Source organism: Montipora foliosa, chromosome 2 (assembly GCF_036669935.1).
Source record: "Montipora foliosa isolate CH-2021 chromosome 2, ASM3666993v2, whole genome shotgun sequence".
In the NCBI taxonomy this organism is placed as follows: domain Eukaryota; kingdom Metazoa; phylum Cnidaria; class Anthozoa; order Scleractinia; family Acroporidae; genus Montipora; species Montipora foliosa.
Window position 1 is genome coordinate 21,945,927 of NC_090870.1, and position 17,500 is coordinate 21,963,426.

A 17,500-nucleotide genomic window follows, 5' to 3' on the forward strand; every position below is an offset into this window, starting at 1 on the left:
AGTACAGCAACCTACTTTTACTCTCTGCAGATTAGCTTTCTTGGTTCACGGAAAACCCTTTTCATTATTGTAAATACATTGTGGCATGGAAGATATTTTCAAACAGGTCTGGAGAATGTTCACCACCAAAATTTCCCATTTTGTCTGGATCATATAAGTTCTTTCCTCCTTTTGTTTAGTGGTTGACTAGTGACTTGTGAAATTATATGGTGCACAAGAGAGCTAAATGCAGTGTCTCCTTTAGTTGTAAAACATATATTAAAGGAACACAAATAATATTGTCATTGTTGTTGAGTAATGTTAGGATTTAGTACTGCCAGTGGTATTACAAGTGTCTCTTTTGAGTGGATTCCCCAACTTTCTGCTAACTTGACCCAAAAAGATATATATAGGTGGAGAACAAATTCGGGAAAATGAAAGGAAAAAATACTAAACATACATCAGTTGATTATTACAATACACTATTTTGTTTTGTTCAATATTATTTGCACTAGAAAGAAAATTAACGACCATAAGAATTTAGTCCGTGATAAGGAAAAGTTTGTTCTGACTAAAACCTATATTGGAAATTTAGGCATTTGGGGTGCTTTTTCACAGGGTTACATGTGCATGGTATTAATTTTTATGTCAGTCCAATATTTTTCTTGAAAACTGTGTTGTCTCTATAACTTTGTCCTTTTTTGTGAAGCATGACATTTTCTTCTCTCAATTCAACAGTTGATTTGTGTTGCTGATCTTTCTTTTCCAGCAAAAGTGTGTTATGTTGAACAATAATTATTTTTTGTTATATAACTATTTTTGCCCCTAGCAGCGCATGCTCTCATTGGTTACTTCAAGGTCACATGACATCTAACAAAAACACTTTTGTCATTCAAAAGTCTCTGAGTGGGCAACAGTGCAAAATCTATGACGTCAGAGGGTTACAGTGCACTGTTGCCCGCAAATATTGACCGACGACCACCGTTGCTGTTCCCATTGCACGTTTTCCTACATGTATTTGTGCTATATAACAAATCACTTAATGACTGGTCTCTCAGGAAACAGTTCATTTTGTTTCCCTCGTCTGCGCCTCAGGGAAACATTGGAAATTTTTAGGGAAACAAAATGAACTGTTTCCCTCGGGACCAGTCATTAAGTGTTTACTGTTGGAATAATAGGAAAAATATTGACCTTGGGTGTTCGGTGACACAGCTACATTGTAAAGCATAACCATTATGAAAATGATATCTGTTTTACCTTATTATAGTGAGCTAACTTTTTGGTGTGGTTTTACTCACAGGTCTTGTAATAGGCCAAAAGCAATTTGAGAAATTCATGGGGTTGTGCATCGCGTTCAATGCAGTTTGTTCTGTGCATGTAAATAATAATATGAAATGAAACATGTTTAGTGTGTCACTGATTACAGCCAACAGCCTGTGGCGCTCAATATAATGCTAAGCAGTGTACTGCTGTCAGTGGTGTGTGTGTCTTGGTGAAGGGAGGGGGTTAGTACTGCAAAGGCATTGGCATGTCATTGTCGTAATGAGCTAAACCCAAATACTTACCTTCATGTTTTTTTGTGAAAGTTTTTGTTTTCGTTCTTGATTTTTCTCTGCTTAATATCCAGCTCCTGCCTTTGATCCTTGAGGGTTTTCTACCTGTCTAACTAATTCTGTGTAACTTAGTGCTTCAGTTCTCTTGGCAGATTTTTGGCACTGACAAAGAAGGGGGCGTAGAATCTCTATTGAGGGGTAGGGAAAATTCAATTCAGGGCAGACTATTGTAATTTTATTCCATCACTCACCTTCATTGGTGAAATGTATTCATCCATGTGGCAAATTCTGTAGTCTTTGTGAGCCAGTAGCAAGTGGCCCTCAAATAAAATTTTTCTAGTGTGGTGAACTGTTTTGCTGGCATCAAAAGCCAAAAAAAGCGCTTTGCACATTGAACTAGAGCACCTTTGCTGACATTTTCAGTCTCTAAATGGAAAAAGCAGCTTACTTTGTTGAATTAACTTAACTCGCCCTTTGCAAAGAGTCCCATAAACTTGAAAAAGCACACAATCCCCCAGCAGTCAGATGTGACAGTTGACATATTTTATTTTTAGTTACACAAAACATAGTTGTTGTCAATATTTGCCGCTGTTTTAAATATAACAGGCAGCCGCTCTGTCGCCTTGGCTTATAAAGCGAGAAAACTCACATTGTATTACATGAACAATGTCGACAAGATATTAACTCGAAGTTAAAAACATACATGTACGTTATATGCATTTCATGACAACTTACGACCCCAAAACCTCACAAACTATATCGAGTGGCGTGAAAGTATAAGGCACTGGACTTCGCTTTTCTGTGTAAAACCGGTTACAACTGTGAAGACGAACACTAGCGGTAAAAAAACCTGCTTCTCTTCAAACTTCGATTTGAAAAAGTCTCTCTTGGTGTATGAAATCGGAATTCCACCTTTAAACACCTCTCAAAAATTTTCATATCAACGAAAAAAAAGTCATATTTGATATGTTTCGCGAAAACAATTTACCTCCAACATATCTCTGTTCTGAGCTTAAAGAGTAACCGACCACCTTAAGAAACGCAAAACTCTAAACAACGAACGTCAAATGAAGCTTCGAAGCTGGTCAAAAACTCTATTGCTTTAGGCGAACTGGTTTTGGTCCGATCTCTTCCCTGACGGCTCTGAAGCATCGTTGAATGATGGCAGATTCAGATCATCTTTTTGCAAATTTTCTCAGAGGAACGGCAGCAGCGTGACAGCCTCCACAATGACGTGGTGGATTTTGATTTGTCGTCCGCCATTTTGAAAATGGAATGGCGGCAACACAAGTGTGATTCTAGTGCGCATGTCTAGCGGTTTTTGCGCTCTGTCCGTTACACTGGAGTGTGTTTTTTGTGAAATTCAGTCGCTGATTGTTTCCACGCAGGTCCGCACTATTCAAGCCGACTAGGACGAAAATACTGCTCAATTTTCACGAAAGTAAAGGAAAAGAACTTTAAAAACATACATTCACTTTGAACTTAAGTTTGTAGGGTAATAAAAACTTTAAAAAGAAACAGCCCCATTAAATTTACGCAACGGTTCGTCCTCGAGTTTTCCAGACTTTCAACCACTAGTCTACTCGATCAGGTATCTTTTCCAGAGCTTTTCCATCCTCCCGCTCACTTCTCTTTGAAGTTTCATGATGATTCGGATATAAATGTGCCATTCTTTTGCCGGCCTGGAATTTTTCCTCGGCGTTTTTGTCGCCATGTTATTTTAACTGATGCTTGAAAAATTTGTATGAAAGTCGAGTAGACTAGTGCACGACTGATAAAACCTCGCGACTGATAAAACCTCGTGCTGTAGTCTACTTGACTTTCATAAATATTTTAAATCAATTTTGACTGATTACGATCTTCTCTGATCCAACGCTGTGCAAGACTTATCGTCCACGGTTTTTGCAAAGGCTTCACTAATGCTCAAAGTAATGCGTGACATTTACAGTCGCGTTACCTGCGCAGTAACGTTGCGCACAAACAATTGGCGCGAACGTCCTTAAATACGGAATGAAACTCTGTTGATTGCTGATTGCGCTCTAAAGTTTTTATTGTATGAGGTTTCTTTTTTGTTAGTGTTAAGTTGTTGTGTTTGTTAGTGTTGCAGATTGTCTTTTGTGAATGTTAACTGCACGTGTGTATGTTCAATAAAGTTGGAATTATTCTAAAAAAAAAAAAAAAAAAAAAAAAGTTTGTCTATTTGCACTGTCACGCCATTGCGTGACATTTCCAAGAAGACCTGGGTCCACATCTATCCCATAATGCCAAATGCTTTCACGTTCCATTCTTGTGGAAAATGTTTGCACCTTTAGCATCGTGTTTACCTTCGTGGTCTACGATGCATGATGTGTGCGTGACATGCGCGAAAAAACGCGCAGTAGTAATGGGCGCGAACGTCCTTAAGATCTACATTACATTCTTGCATACCGTATTTTCTGGAACAAGCGCCGCCCCCGAGGAAGCGCCGCGGTCCCAATGAAACGTTTATTCGAGAAATCTCGGCAAAGTAAAAAACATATATACTAAATTGCAACTCTAACACAGCATGGGGAATTTCTTTGCATCAAAACCGATGTTCTTCAGTTCAAAGTGATTGTATTTCACTGCTAGTCCATTAAGTAAAATGCCGTAATAGTCAAATGATGACTATCAAAAGACGCTTCTGTTAATCTCCGCCCGCAAATAAGCGCCTCCGTCAAATAAGCGCTTCACTTAATGCGCGAAAAATTATTTAAGCGCCGCGGCGCTTATTCGAGCAGATACGGTAGTCATAAACCGGGGCAAGAATATCTTTGAATTAGTAGGCACCGTCCTTAATGACTGCCACAAGGGAAACAGTGAGTTTTGTTTCCCCGAGACCCTCAATGTTCTCCTACGCTTCGCCTCACCCACAACATACTCGGCTTCGCCTCGGGGAACATTGAGGGTCGAGGGGCAACAAAACTCACTGTTTCCCGTGGGGCCAGTCATTAAGTGTTTTGTTGTACCTCTCAACGGAAAATAGAACAGTACAGGGATTTTTACACGGAATTTGCCGCTGTGTCAAAGGTGCACGACCTGATCACGTGCGAGTCGAAGGTTCAAGTCGTTGTAGTGAGTTTTGTTCGCCCTAGACATTTTGAGTGAGTCTTGACCCATGACACGTGACACGTTCTCCTCCAATCGGAAAACGTATTTTAGTTATGAGGTATAACAACGTTGCTTAAGCCGCGGCTACACGAGCGATTTTTGTCTCGCGCCGGTGACGCGATTTTTTCCAGATTTTGTCGCGTCGCCTGCGCGCCAGGGTGGCTACACTTGTGACAAATTTTGGCCTCAAATTGAAGGCCGAGCGAATCTCATAATTCAAGAGACCTCTGGCGTGCGTTTCTCAAAAGACCCGAAAACTTTTCGGGCCCGTAAAGTTTTCGGGGAGTTTTTCGGGCGTGATTTTCGGGTTGCGAAAAGTGTTTTTCAAAACACCCGAACGTAGCCCGATATTTTCGGGTAGGTTTTTTCGGGAATGACCTTCTGCGTCTGCGTGGACACGTGGTCGTTGGAGGGAGAAGTGGAACAGTGGCATTGATGCCCTCTTTCCATTGTTTTTTATTGTTCACCTGTTAAATAACTCTAGTTTGTGGTTCGTTTATACAATACTGGAAATTCCATAATACAAGCATGTCTTGAGTGTGACGGCAATCTTGAAATCGAAGTATCTTGCAACGTTGACCAGCCGTTGATACATGGTTTGAGCACATCCTTCTTGTCTTTCGAGAATTTATCTATATCACTTGCAAACCTGATAATGTACGTCAAAAAGCACCAAGTCGTACGTTTGCGATGAGGTTTCTTTAACCTTATAACATATATAAATGTTTAGTTTTTTTTCAACGAAAGGTTGCAGTGAGTGCGGGCAGGTAAGGTATCGAAGCGGACAGGTAGGCTAGTTTGATCTTGTTTTGTCACTTTTGTGGTCATGTTTCTTCTTTCTTCTTGTAAAAAATTACTGCAAAGTCATTGTTGACTTTAACATGGAGTGCTAATCAAGAAAAATGAAAGTGGATTAACTTAAGCTTAAGCTTACAGTGAATGAAATAGAGGCCTTTGCAGTCTCCCAACATGGATTGGTTTTAACTGCGGAGTAGGCTACAGTAAGTTCTCTGTCTATATTTTTTATTTAAATAAAGATGTTTACCTTGCTATTAAATTGTTGATGAGAGAGTTTATTAACGCAATGAAAATCATTTTCTTTCTTTATTGGTTTGCTTTTAGTGAAATGTAGGGTATTGAATAATAATAATAATAATAATAATAATAATAATAATAATAATATCGCTTTGATGATCCATACGATGTTTTTGAAATTCTTATTTAATCAATACATGTTTCGGATGAAACATCATCCATCGTCAGTTGACAAATGAGAAATAAACTAAAGTTGAGCAATAAATAGTGTAACAAAGTGAGATATAACATAAATAATTAAGGATGAAGGCGAGAACAGAATAAAAACACCCAACCACGAAACAAAACAGAAAAACCAAAGTGTTTAGGCTAAGAAAAGAAACTAATTAGTTTGAAAGGGATAAATTAAGATGTTTGACTTGGGAATTTAAAGATGGCTGCTCCCAAAGGATATGCATGGCTTCTTTGATTTTCAATTGGAAACGTGTGGAAGCAGAGTCGAGGATTTTAAAACAGTCTTCTGAACACCGGGAGCGACAATTTTCAGAACCTCTCAAGTGCTTAAATATGTGGGAATGTTTGTCGGAGGCGAGATGTTCACGGATGCGAGTGGCGAAATGTCGATTGGTTTCACCGATATAACAGGCATTACAGCCTGCACATGAAAACTTGTAAATGACTCGTTTCCCAAGTCAAACATCTTAATTTATCCCTTTCATACTAATTAGTTTCTTTTCTTCGCCTAAACACTTTGGTTTTTCTGTTTTGTTTCGTGGTTGGGTGTTTTTATTCTGTTCTCGCCTTCATCCTTAATTATTTATGTTATATCTCACTTTGTTACACTATTTATTGCTCAACTTTAGTTTATTTCTCATTTGTCATCTGACGATGGATGATGTTTCATCCGAAACATGTATTGATTAAATATGAATTTCAAAAACATCGTATGGATCATCAAAGCGATATCTTACTTCGTGCTGCTAAGAAGTTTTAATAATAATAATAACAAGACGCCTACAAGGGCGTATCCGTGGAATGCGCAAACAGTTAACACAAATTGTCCAGTTACAGTGAAATTCAAGTACAGGTAGACTTCGGAAAATGGCGAAAGATTACTAGAAAGATACATCTGTAATATAACTTAAAGTTTTTTGTTGTAAAAACTCATTACTAATGTTACTAAATTTGCAAATGCAAACAACGAAGCCCTATTAGCAGGTTATCAGGATACGGGATCTTTTATTTATTTATTTTTTGGAAGGAGACTTAATTCAAATCCTACAGTTTTACTTGCTTCGTTAACTCCTTTCATCCAAAAATTACAGGATCAGCCTTAAATCATCCGAAAAACTTATTACAAATCACAGTTCAACAACTTATCATCTTGGGCCAGTTGTTCAGAAACTGGGTTTTAAAACGAGTTTTATCCTCTACTCCCAAATGCTGTTCAAGGCTGATATTCAGAAAAACTTTACATTAGAAGAAGTCAATCTTGAAAAACAAAAATAAGCAAAGGAAACTGTGACCAAAAAGTTGAAAACATGAAACAAAAGTTTACGCTAATCCTGGATTAAGGTAATTGGCTTTCGAACAACCGGGCCTGTAATCGACGTCTGGTTCTGTAATCCTGGTTTAGTTCCTTGCAAACTGTATAAATTTGCCGTGGCGAAGACAAGAAGACAACATCCGTGCTCTATTTCTCTCAATGCTCAAAAATTCCGTAATTGCGTGTTGTATAGTCCAGTCCAAAGTTCTAATTTTTCAATTCCATAATCTTGATTTCAGTAACTTGGTACCAAACGTTCCACAATAACTTGAAATCTCGTTAAGAAAAATCCTTAAATCCAGTAGTCCAGTCCGGATTGAGATCGCCAAAACTCTCTCTATCATCGATTCAAAATTCAACAAAAGCTACAAGTAGTAAATAGTTATCAGAAACTACAACAGTTCGTCCTGATTCTACACTCGAGCTGAACAAAAAACCCAAAAAACCCTTGTCATCGTTTTCGAGAGAACAGACAAACAGCCGAAACTGTTCTGTGCCTTCCCCTTACGGCACTGAAAAAGTACCGTACGTTGTACAATAGTACTTGACCGTAGTCCTTGGCCAAGAAACTAATCTTAGCCAAAAGCTCGAGAAGCGATCAGGATACGGGATAATTTGGTAAAAAAATTGTGGGGATACGGGATTTTTAGTATGGAGGTGGGGGGGGGGGGGTAGAATTGAGGAGATACGGGATATTTTTTAAAGTAAGAACGCATTGCGTGTGGTAGTGCAGTAACTTGACAGTGTTTTTTTCCATAACTGTCAACTGAGCGGCGTTTTGTTTTTTCCAGGAGATTCAAGTCCTTGCACAATATGTAGCTCTAATAGTACACGACATTGTTTGGTATCGTAAATCATTACGGTGCCATGGTAGACATCTTTGCTATATACCCTCTAAGAAGACATGTGGTTCAGTAAAATACTAAGCCCAAATCGAGAAACATTTGGCTTCAAAGCCGATATGTTGATCATTTACAACTTCTTTTTCACCACAAGCTTAAGCGTGTACTCTGAGCTTCTGACACCTTTCCAAGAGCAATGTTACTAAAGTTTTTTTCCCCTTTCCAGCGGGGTTAGTATCTGGATGGGGGACGTTAAAATATGCGACTTTTGCTGTCAGGAACATACGCCCAAAAATTCTATTTTAACGCTCAAAAATGTGAACAAAGCAAGGTACAGATTTTGCTAGCCTGCTTTATGCAAAACAAATATTGACGAAAAAGTAAATATATATTAATATGTAGTTTTTAAGGAGAGCAGAAGGAACTTTTAGGAAGTGTCGATCGAGAATAAAACAATTTGCCATTATCGAAAAACATTTCGGGAGATTTTTGTTACGTTCCATCAGAGTTCAATTTTTCTATCGTACTTTTGGTCATACAAGTAAAATCGCAAAATCGGAAGTGACATCGATTTTAGCGGCCGCCTGTGATCAAGTTATACCTTGCGTGTTTACTGACAACTCACGAAACAAAGGATACATCTGTGACAAAATGACGGCATAACAACTGGTTTTTGTTGGTGCGTTTTTTTTTCTTTCAAGTGTTATAAAGTTCGACAAGATCTATGTGCGAATTTAACATAAAGATCACAATCGTTGATGCTAGTCCAAGTGTCAGTTGAAGTTAAGCTCCTCCGAATGAGGTTAGTACTTGGATGGGAGACGGCTGCGAAGTCCCCGTGACAGAGATAGCTAATTCGTTTTTTTTAAGCTTGATTTCATTTTTTATCTTGTTTGGCTGTTCAAAGATATTTTCTTATTTTCTCTCTACGTCAAAACGGCGAACAAACTGGTTCCCAAGAAATATTGGAGTACGTATTCGTTCTATGCAAAATGCTTCTAATGAAGTATTCGTTGTATGCAAAATAATAATGTTCACAGTGGAACACACAAGTACGAAGCAAGATCTAGAAATAACGTAGAAAATTCTCCTTACCTTGAAAGCTTGCCTTTCTCAAAGAAAAAAGCATCTATCCACTTTATCGAATAGTTTAATACTGAAACAATCATGGCGGGCGGAAAGATTCTATTATAAATGTTTGCTTTCACCAATTGGACGGAAGTGTGTCACGATGGCCGAGTGGTCTAACGCGCTAGCAGAGATAAATCGTGATGGCTTGGGAAGTCTTGGAGTTCTCCTTGGGGTAGGGGAGTTTGGAAATGCCATAGGGAATATAAATAAGTCCACCCGATCGGAGATTAATTCAATATCCGTGGGGTATGCACATTTGTGACTACCAACAAAAAAAAAGGTTCCAACCCGGTTTTAAGACGTGGATGCCACGTAATAATAATAATGTCGCTGTCTGATTTAATTTTATGTGTCCTAGGATATTGATGAAGCGGTGGAGGTTTCCATAAACCCCATCAGAAAAGGCAAAAAGAGGACCCTTGCAGATGCACAGCTGGAGGTAGTGATTTTACATGACAAGAAAAAAACTAATGATTCTGAATATGCTTGTAGTAGTGAAATCTGTTTATTTCAAACTGTTCCAGTACTTTGAGGTTGCAACCAGCTGTTACAAACCAAAGATGGAGAAAGTGAAACTTGAAATGGAGCTTCTCATGAAAAAGCAAAAAGAGGGTAGGTATAATAATAATATTTAACAAATTACTTTTTACCACAATTGCTTTTAGTCTTGCAGTCTGATTGGTTAACTTGCCATTGTTGCTAAGAGTCTAGACAAAACCAATATTTGATTTGATTGAGTTAACGTTGTTAGTGTCCCATTTAATGCTCTTGTGGTAAATCTATTGACACTTAAATAAAGTTGTTATTGTCATTATTACAAAGCAGCTTGTGTCATGCTCACATCGAAGTGTCACGCAATTGTTATAGCCACGTCAGGAATGTTCATTTTGGCACATGGACCAATCAGACTGTGTCTTGGTTGTGCTCATTTGTTGTAAGGATATGCCTGCAAATGACCTGAATTAACACTGAGTGTGATTACAATCTGAAAGAGTCCTCAAACATAGGCCTCCACATTCGTGGTACTGTGCCCCATATTTTAATTTCATTTGTCTGTCATGTGTGCTCTGAAGTGATGGCGTATATTGTTAATATTAACTCGTAATCAGATATAAATATGTCCTTTAAATTCTTCCATTGATGTTGGAAAGGTGATTTATTCTCTGGCCAAGCTACACAAAATGTACACTGGGACGTACACTGAATGAACACAACGACTCGACACAACATTTATTTGAACATTCCTTCAGTACTTTGAGGTGGCAACCAGTTACTATAGCATGAAGAAAGAAATTGAGACTCTGATTGAAAAGAACAAATAGCCTAATCGTTGTGAGTTAATCATCATGTTTTCCTGATAATCTCCAGCTGTTTTTGTGATATTTTCTACTTTTTTTTCTACTTTTCTCCTCAGAATAATTCAGCGTTTGGTGAAGGATGTATGGCCTTTGAACTTGTGCAGCTCATATGCAGTGCAATATATTCTTTTATAAAATAATTAGGATAGTACGTGCACTCTCATTGGTCAAGAGCTGTGTTTAGATGAGAGTATGTAAACATGGCTGTCTCAAGTATTTTTGCAACTGGTTGTACTTAGCTGTTTTGCTGAAAGAAAGTTTGCATGAAAAATCGCATAGTTTTTATCAACATTTACAAGCCTAATGGTGGTGAGCTTGTCTTTATCTTCGGGATTTTTGGATTTGCCTCGTGGAACCTGTGTTTCATATTCCATGGGATTTCTTTAGTTTTTTTCGCATATTTTTTGAGAACGACGATGTTAGTGTAAAGATTTTTCATCTTTATTATTCCCATTTTTAAGAACGAATAATTTTCATGGTCAAATATTTATTAATCCCTCCTACTTGAGTTAGTTTTTCCTACATGTACTATCTGGCTGTTTCTGAGATTAAAGTTCTTAATTTCATACAGAGTTTGTTTCATTTGTTAACCTTACTTTGGAGTTGAGAGTTTGCTCTGTAAATTTCTCCCCTCATTTTACAGACTAACCCTAACTTTTGTCTATGATTTTTCCTCAACTCACCATTCACACACACAATATTCCCCTCAAACTACCTGCTAAATTAGTGAATGTTGGTTATTTAATAGTAATACATGAAGCAGCAGTTAACCTAGCAACTTTTGTGGCTTTCTTAATTGGTGTTGATAGACGAATCCTCCTCACAAGAAGGGGTTTCTCTCCACTAAAACATTCACTAATTAGCAGGTCAATAACCTATTCTTCGACAGGCGTCAACACTTGGGCTCACGCATGAGGGACCCCATTACATGCTAAATTGTTTCCATGTTACATTGATTGCATACAGTGTCACGGTTAACAGGAAAATTTGGTTTTATCAAATATTTTGATAAAGGTCAAATTACCACCATGAATGATTTGGAAAGCTGACGTTTCGAGTGTTAGCCCTTCGTCAGAGCAAATGTTTAGTCAGCTAAAAAGAGATCAACATAATTCAGACTGTCTCTGTTTGCACCATAAAAAAGAAGCCCCACATGCATTTTGGACTATTTTGCCAGATGCACCCAACAGGCAAAGGCTTAGTTGAATCTGCTTCAATGACCATTGCTTAATAGAAAACTGCCTTCCAGAAGTGCTTCTCTTGAGATAAAGCAACCGATCAAAAAGTTATATTTTGTTGTGTTATTTAGGCAATAGAGGACGTTTTCCATGTTTACATAGCCTCATCTAAATGCCAAGCGCAGTTGGGAGAATTCTCAACAGTTATGCCTCTAGAGAGGCTCAAGGGCGCGCTCATTCAAAAAGACTATCTGTTCGCCGGAAAATGACAGCCGTTGATTAAATCAAAAAAATAAGGTCGCTGTTTGAAAGATAAGGATTTTGTCACAATTTTTGACGAGTTTTGATGTTTTTTCAAAAATTGAAGGGGTGTACAATGCGGTAAATGCACCTTTCGTGTGACTATACGGTGAATGGAGTTAACGAGCGCTGCAATGCTTACTTTTTTGACAGTGTTGGCTTTTGTCGCAAGTTTCTCGAACGGTTTTTGCAAGTTGTTGGTTTTCTGGGAGGACCAGAAATTCCCTTAAACCCTGTTTTGGCGATGTTCGGCCGGTGGGATTGGTGAGAGCTTCGGACTAGTTCGTCGAGTGGTTGCGATAAAGGACAATGCCTCTTTGTCTGTGTCGGTAAAGAGACATTGAAAAACCTTATGACATTCCAGATACTCTCTATAATACTCTGAACAATAAAGGAAGACAACTGGTGAATTATAGACAGGGTGGTGAATGGTGACACGCTTACAAAAGATATTTTGGCAAGCATGCTGAAAGCGATATTAAAATGGAGTATGCAAAGATGCAAGAACTCAGGCAAATTGAGCTCCACGTTTCTCCAAATTTTAATACGAATTTATAATTATCATGAAAGCAAAATACATCTTTCGCTCTTTACACAGCATTTTGTTGTTAAATTTATAGAAGAGCGATGAAAGCCAGCCCCAACAGAAACTGAGATAAATCGGTGAGAAGATTATACACTGTATGATACACAGAGAGCAGGCAAAAAGTGCTTCATCCTGGAAAGCCCACTTACTGACATTAAACAGCTCAGAGAAAATTAATTTGCCCCTTGATTTGCTTGCCTTTTAAAATAAAAATTCATCAGATCCTAACCTGATCAAGAGACGTCATTAATGTTATTTTTCTTTCAGAAAGTAAATCCTTTTTTCCATATTTAACAATTGACAAGAAACTACAAAAATTTTACAAGGATCAGTTCAGACAACACAGTGCATATTGCAAAACTGATCTAAACTTGCGACATTTCACACATGCATGCTACATTGTACTTGATGGGTTTGAACAAAATCTTTAGAGCATAGACAACTAGGAAACATCCCTAAAAGGGGCATTCCACAAAATTAATATTTTCAGCTGTATAGCAAGAAGTTCACTCTAGCATTATCTGCCGACTGGCGTAGGTGGTATTATCCTAAAAAGATGATTGTATATTAAGTAGATGGAATCCAGTCATCAGTATAATACACATATGCAAGGGCTATTCCATGTGGGTCCCAATGCTCAAGAAGATGTTTGTTTTTAATTTTAATTTTTTCTCTGACAACTTGTCATTGAATGTGTTTGAAGGTGTTCTGGGTTTCGGCGTCACTACATGTATCTGAAGCATTACTGGGTTGGCAACTCATCAGATCAAAAGCATTCGCAAAGTTTGCGTGCAGGTGCAAACAACATGCATTTGTGATGTTTTTACTTGAATATGTTGTCCCCATTTTTTTTTATAAGTACAACATTTAAAAAAGTGGCATCTTAAAGCTCTGTGCTGGTCCACAAAGTTCATAACTGAAAAAAGGTTAAGGACTGGTATTCAGTTCTAAGAAGAAACTGAAAAGTTTGAAAATGTGTTCAGAGTACTAAAGAAACTGCTTAAAACTCAACAGAATTGTCTGGATTTCTCAGTGACTTTATCCAGTCTTTTGTTCCACACTACCAACATGGACAAAGTGAACTCAATAAGATTATTGTGGTTTATTGCTGAGAAAAAAAGGCTGAATTTCTTCTCGCTCCTTTTAGAGCTAATATTTCACAAAACTGCCGCAAATAATACCAGGTGGATCCATCTCCCTAAGGACAAAAAACGAAAATGAATGTTATTGTCCATGAGATGCATATTACAATGCTATAATCTACAATATCATAATGATATTATTATTTTCCTAGACACAGGAAACTGCACATATCAGTTTTTATGGGGGCTGTGAAAATTAGTACAAAAAGTCATTCTTATTACACAACCAAGACAAAGAAAACATGATGAGCTAACCATATAAACATAATATAAACCACACATAAACCAATGACCCTTAACTGTTTGCCTTAACACATGTTCTTAAATTTTTTGAGTCTAACCATAATTTTGCCTTGGACGTTGGGTTGAACATAGATTTCCAAATAATGGCCAGTCAAGGGGGAAAGAAAAATACCATCTTCCAAGTTTTGACATAGATGTTGACACCAAGTGTGTTGCATTATTACAATAATGATAGATCATTATTATTTGGCGATTGTGGAAGCTAGACTACAATTAAGTCACTCGGGTGCCACTTTGAAGCAGTACTTCCCTGTCAATAATCCTAGGATTAACAGGAAGCAGGGCCTGGACTTTGCACTTTTATTTAACAAATTGTTCTTTTCCTAATATATCGATGTTCCATTAATTAACAGGCCAACAGTCTCCCGAACATGGGTGTATCAGTTGATTGCACAGGGTATTTTGGTGGGCAAGTATTTATGATTCTGTAATCAAGCCTCACTATGGCAATAAATTAAACAATGTTATTGATCACACTACTGTGCAACTAGAACTTCTTCCGAGTGTAATCTCAGAGGCCAATCTTGCAACCAATTTACCTTTTCATTGAAGAAATGCCCTGAGACAGGGACAAAGAACTTCAATATTTTCTGTGTAGTTCTGGCCAGTACTTGTGTTCATTCCAACTTCACAAGTTGGCAAGGTGTTTTCTTTTAGACAGCTGCCTTTATGGGGGCAGTCAGAAGGTTAAGTGGCTATTGCAGAGTGGCAGCACTCTAAATGAACTGCTGCCTTGGTTCAAGATCGTGACTAAAACACCACACGAGTACATACGAGTAACATACGAGTAACATACGAGTAACATACGGAACATACGGATACATACGAATACATACGACTGACATACGACTGACATACGAGTAACATACGAGTAACATACGGATACATACGATCAACATACGGATACATACGAATACATACGAGTAATACGAATGTTTTTCTCATAAAGGAAGCTCTAATTATAAGCCTTGCAAGCATTTTTCACGTCAGCAAACACGTACCCGGCTCAGTTTGAGGAAGGGGGGGGGGGGGGGGAGGGGGGTGGTGTTGATAGACCCTCCAAGGCTTTCATTAAATTTAGTCACAGTAAAATAAATTCACATGGAGTGCAAAACCCTTAAGGCGGTGAAAGACGAGATACAAAAACCCTCAACTTGTGGGGCAACATTGTTTCGTTGCAAGTTCTGGTCGATGTTTCGCGTTTTTCACTTTGCGTGATCAACTTGACCCGCAAGAAAAACATTTGTTGCGGGTTGAAGAAATGCAGGGCGCTGAGTGGTTGATTTGCTAGTACAAGAGCACATGTGTTGCGCGACAAGTTGTGAGCTTGATGAAAAACGAGCAACAAAGCCAAAATTTGTTGCTCAGAGTAGATCTGCGCTCTACTTTTCGCAATAACTTTCTTCAACCCGCAACAAATGTGTTTGTTGCGCGACAAGTTGATCATGCAAGGTGAAAAACGGGAGAAATCGACCCAAACTTGCAACGAAATAATGTTTCGCGCCAAGTTTAGGGTTTTTGTATCTCGTATTTCGCTGCCTTTAGCTTGCGCAACAAGATGACCGTATATTTTGGATGTTGCTCTCGTAGATGATTGACTGTCAGGCCAGTTTACATTTAAGGCACGTAAGGAAGTCAGAGCAGGTCTGTCATAATCATTTACCCCATTTAAGCTTTCTGGCTTGATTTTGCACTGATTTTTTGCACTGATTTATCATAGGCAACTTAAGCTGAAATAGTGAAATCAAGATGGCGGATCTGATGACGTCACAAGACATAAGCGACATCCAAAATATATTCTCATCTTGTAGCGCAAGCTAAGGGTTTTGCACTCCATGTGAATTTATTTTACTGTGACTAAATTTAACGAAAGCCTTGGGGGGTTGATCAACACCCCCTCCCTCCCCCCTCAAACTGAGCCGGGTACGTGTTTGCTGACGTGAAAAATGCCTGCAAGGCCTATAATTAGAGCTTCCTTTATGAGAAACACATTCGTATTACTCGTATGTATTCGTATGTATCCGTATGTTAGTCGTATGTATCCGTATGTTACTCGTATGTTACTCGTATGTTAGTCGTATGTTAGTCGTATGTATTCGTATGTATCCGTATGTTCCGTATGTTACTCGTATGTTACTCGTATGTTACCCGTATGTACTCGTGTGGTGTTTTAGTCATGATCACCAAGATCAAGGAGAAGGTTGACAACTTTCAAATAATGCTCTTAGAACATGTTACGTTTAATTAACGCATTGTAAATACATGTATGATTGATTGTAAAGGTGATTTCAGAAAACCCTGCCCAAATTATCTTGTTGATGAAAACTGTAGAGATTGCATGGGCAATACCCTAGTGTGCAAACTGAACCAAACGTTGTGAACACTTCATGCTTCAAAAACAAATATGGAACACTCACCGTAGCCTCCGTTAGTTTCTGCAGCGCATATTCCAAAACAAATTTAACTGGGTTTGGATCTCAAGGCCCAAAAATTCCACACAAATATATTACACAGATCTGATGTGTCTCCTTAAATTAAATCACCACGATCTCACTTCCAAAATTCACACCGTCAAGAGTTATAAAGTGACAAAGGTAGAAGACGAGATCAAACGATCGAAATGGACACTTCGCGTCTCATGCACGATTTTCACTGGCGAAAAATGTCTGCGCATGAGTCGCGCGATATGTCACGTGACGCGTTTCCGGGACGATCATTGGCTCTCGTGAAAAAAACACTCCCGAGGAGAACAGAAAAATGGCTGCCTTTTGAGAATCGGTAGCTTGTTGGTTTCCGTTCTTTTTAGAGCGATCAAGGCTAGTTTTAACGCCAGTTTCAAGTGGAATGTATTCTTAGAGAACGTCTATGTTGTGTAAATCGTTTAAAAGTCCAATCCAACGAGCATCCTCGGAAAATTTGCTCCTGGAAAATTTTATTTCGTGGGAAAAGAGCTGCGAAACAGGTGAGTTTTTTACGCAATTTTTGATGTGGAAAGTTTGTTGCCACCGGGTACAAAAAGTTACTGTAATGTACAGAAAGGAGGATTCCTAAGGTTTCCGTTCATGTGTGAATTGGCTTGTACCAGGTGGCAGGGAAATGGTAATATTGTTCAACGTGAAGGTTATTTTTTTCTGCGTTACACCTTACGATCGGCACCTCTACATGAATGATCAATGATTCGATCAGATATGAATTTGATTTTGACTGTGATTGTCTCATTGGGAACGTAACCCTAGTATCAAATAGTTTAAATAGCTGCTTTTAAGGTCATTTATATTCCCTTTTCTGGTGAATGTCTAAGTTATTATACTTTTTAGCAGTCACAACTCAACGATCCTTGCGTTCAAGTACATGTAGTTACCAAGTTATGGATTTGCAATTAATTTGAGTTTAAAATCAAAATCAAAATCCATGTTGT

At 38.3% G+C, this 17,500-nt stretch overlaps 1 protein-coding gene and 3 long non-coding RNA genes across 7 annotated transcripts in view; 2 read left to right on the top strand and 2 right to left on the bottom strand.

Moving 5' to 3' along the window:
* Window positions 1-9,650, bottom strand: part of LOC137992669 (uncharacterized) — a 17,541-nt gene extending 7,891 nt beyond the window's left edge. Inside the window, exon 1 of the long non-coding RNA XR_011121733.1 lies at window positions 9,180-9,650. This is a non-coding gene — a long non-coding RNA (uncharacterized lncRNA). The remainder of the gene's footprint in view (window positions 1-9,179) is intronic.
* LOC137992668 (uncharacterized) overlaps window positions 1-11,108 on the top strand; it is a 26,389-nt gene extending 15,281 nt beyond the window's left edge. Inside the window, exons 1-4 of one of the 4 annotated variants that reach the window (XR_011121730.1) lie at window positions 5,075-5,662; window positions 9,574-9,654; window positions 9,740-9,827; window positions 10,630-11,108. Coding sequence is in view for 1 of the 4 variants with exons in the window: in XM_068838143.1 (XP_068694244.1) it covers window positions 9,574-9,654; window positions 9,740-9,827; window positions 10,630-10,634 (174 nt within the window). In the remaining 3 variants the exon portion in view is untranslated. Of the gene's footprint in view, window positions 1-5,074; window positions 5,663-6,573; window positions 8,887-9,573; window positions 9,655-9,739; window positions 9,828-10,629 lie in introns of those variants that run through there. The other 3 variants (XR_011121732.1, XR_011121731.1, XM_068838143.1) reach the window with 3 other exon arrangements.
* A 2,612-nt stretch (window positions 11,109-13,720) lies between these two features.
* Window positions 13,721-16,729, bottom strand: LOC137990571 (uncharacterized). The gene is made up of 2 exons (XR_011121515.1): window positions 16,500-16,729; window positions 13,721-13,835 (listed from the first exon to the last, which is right to left on the bottom strand). It is a non-coding gene; the product is annotated as an uncharacterized lncRNA (long non-coding RNA).
* Window positions 16,730-16,810: 81 nt separating this feature from the next.
* LOC137990572 (uncharacterized) overlaps window positions 16,811-17,500 on the top strand; it is a 7,108-nt gene continuing 6,418 nt past the window's right edge. The window contains exon 1 of the long non-coding RNA XR_011121516.1: window positions 16,811-17,044. This is a non-coding gene — a long non-coding RNA (uncharacterized lncRNA). The remainder of the gene's footprint in view (window positions 17,045-17,500) is intronic.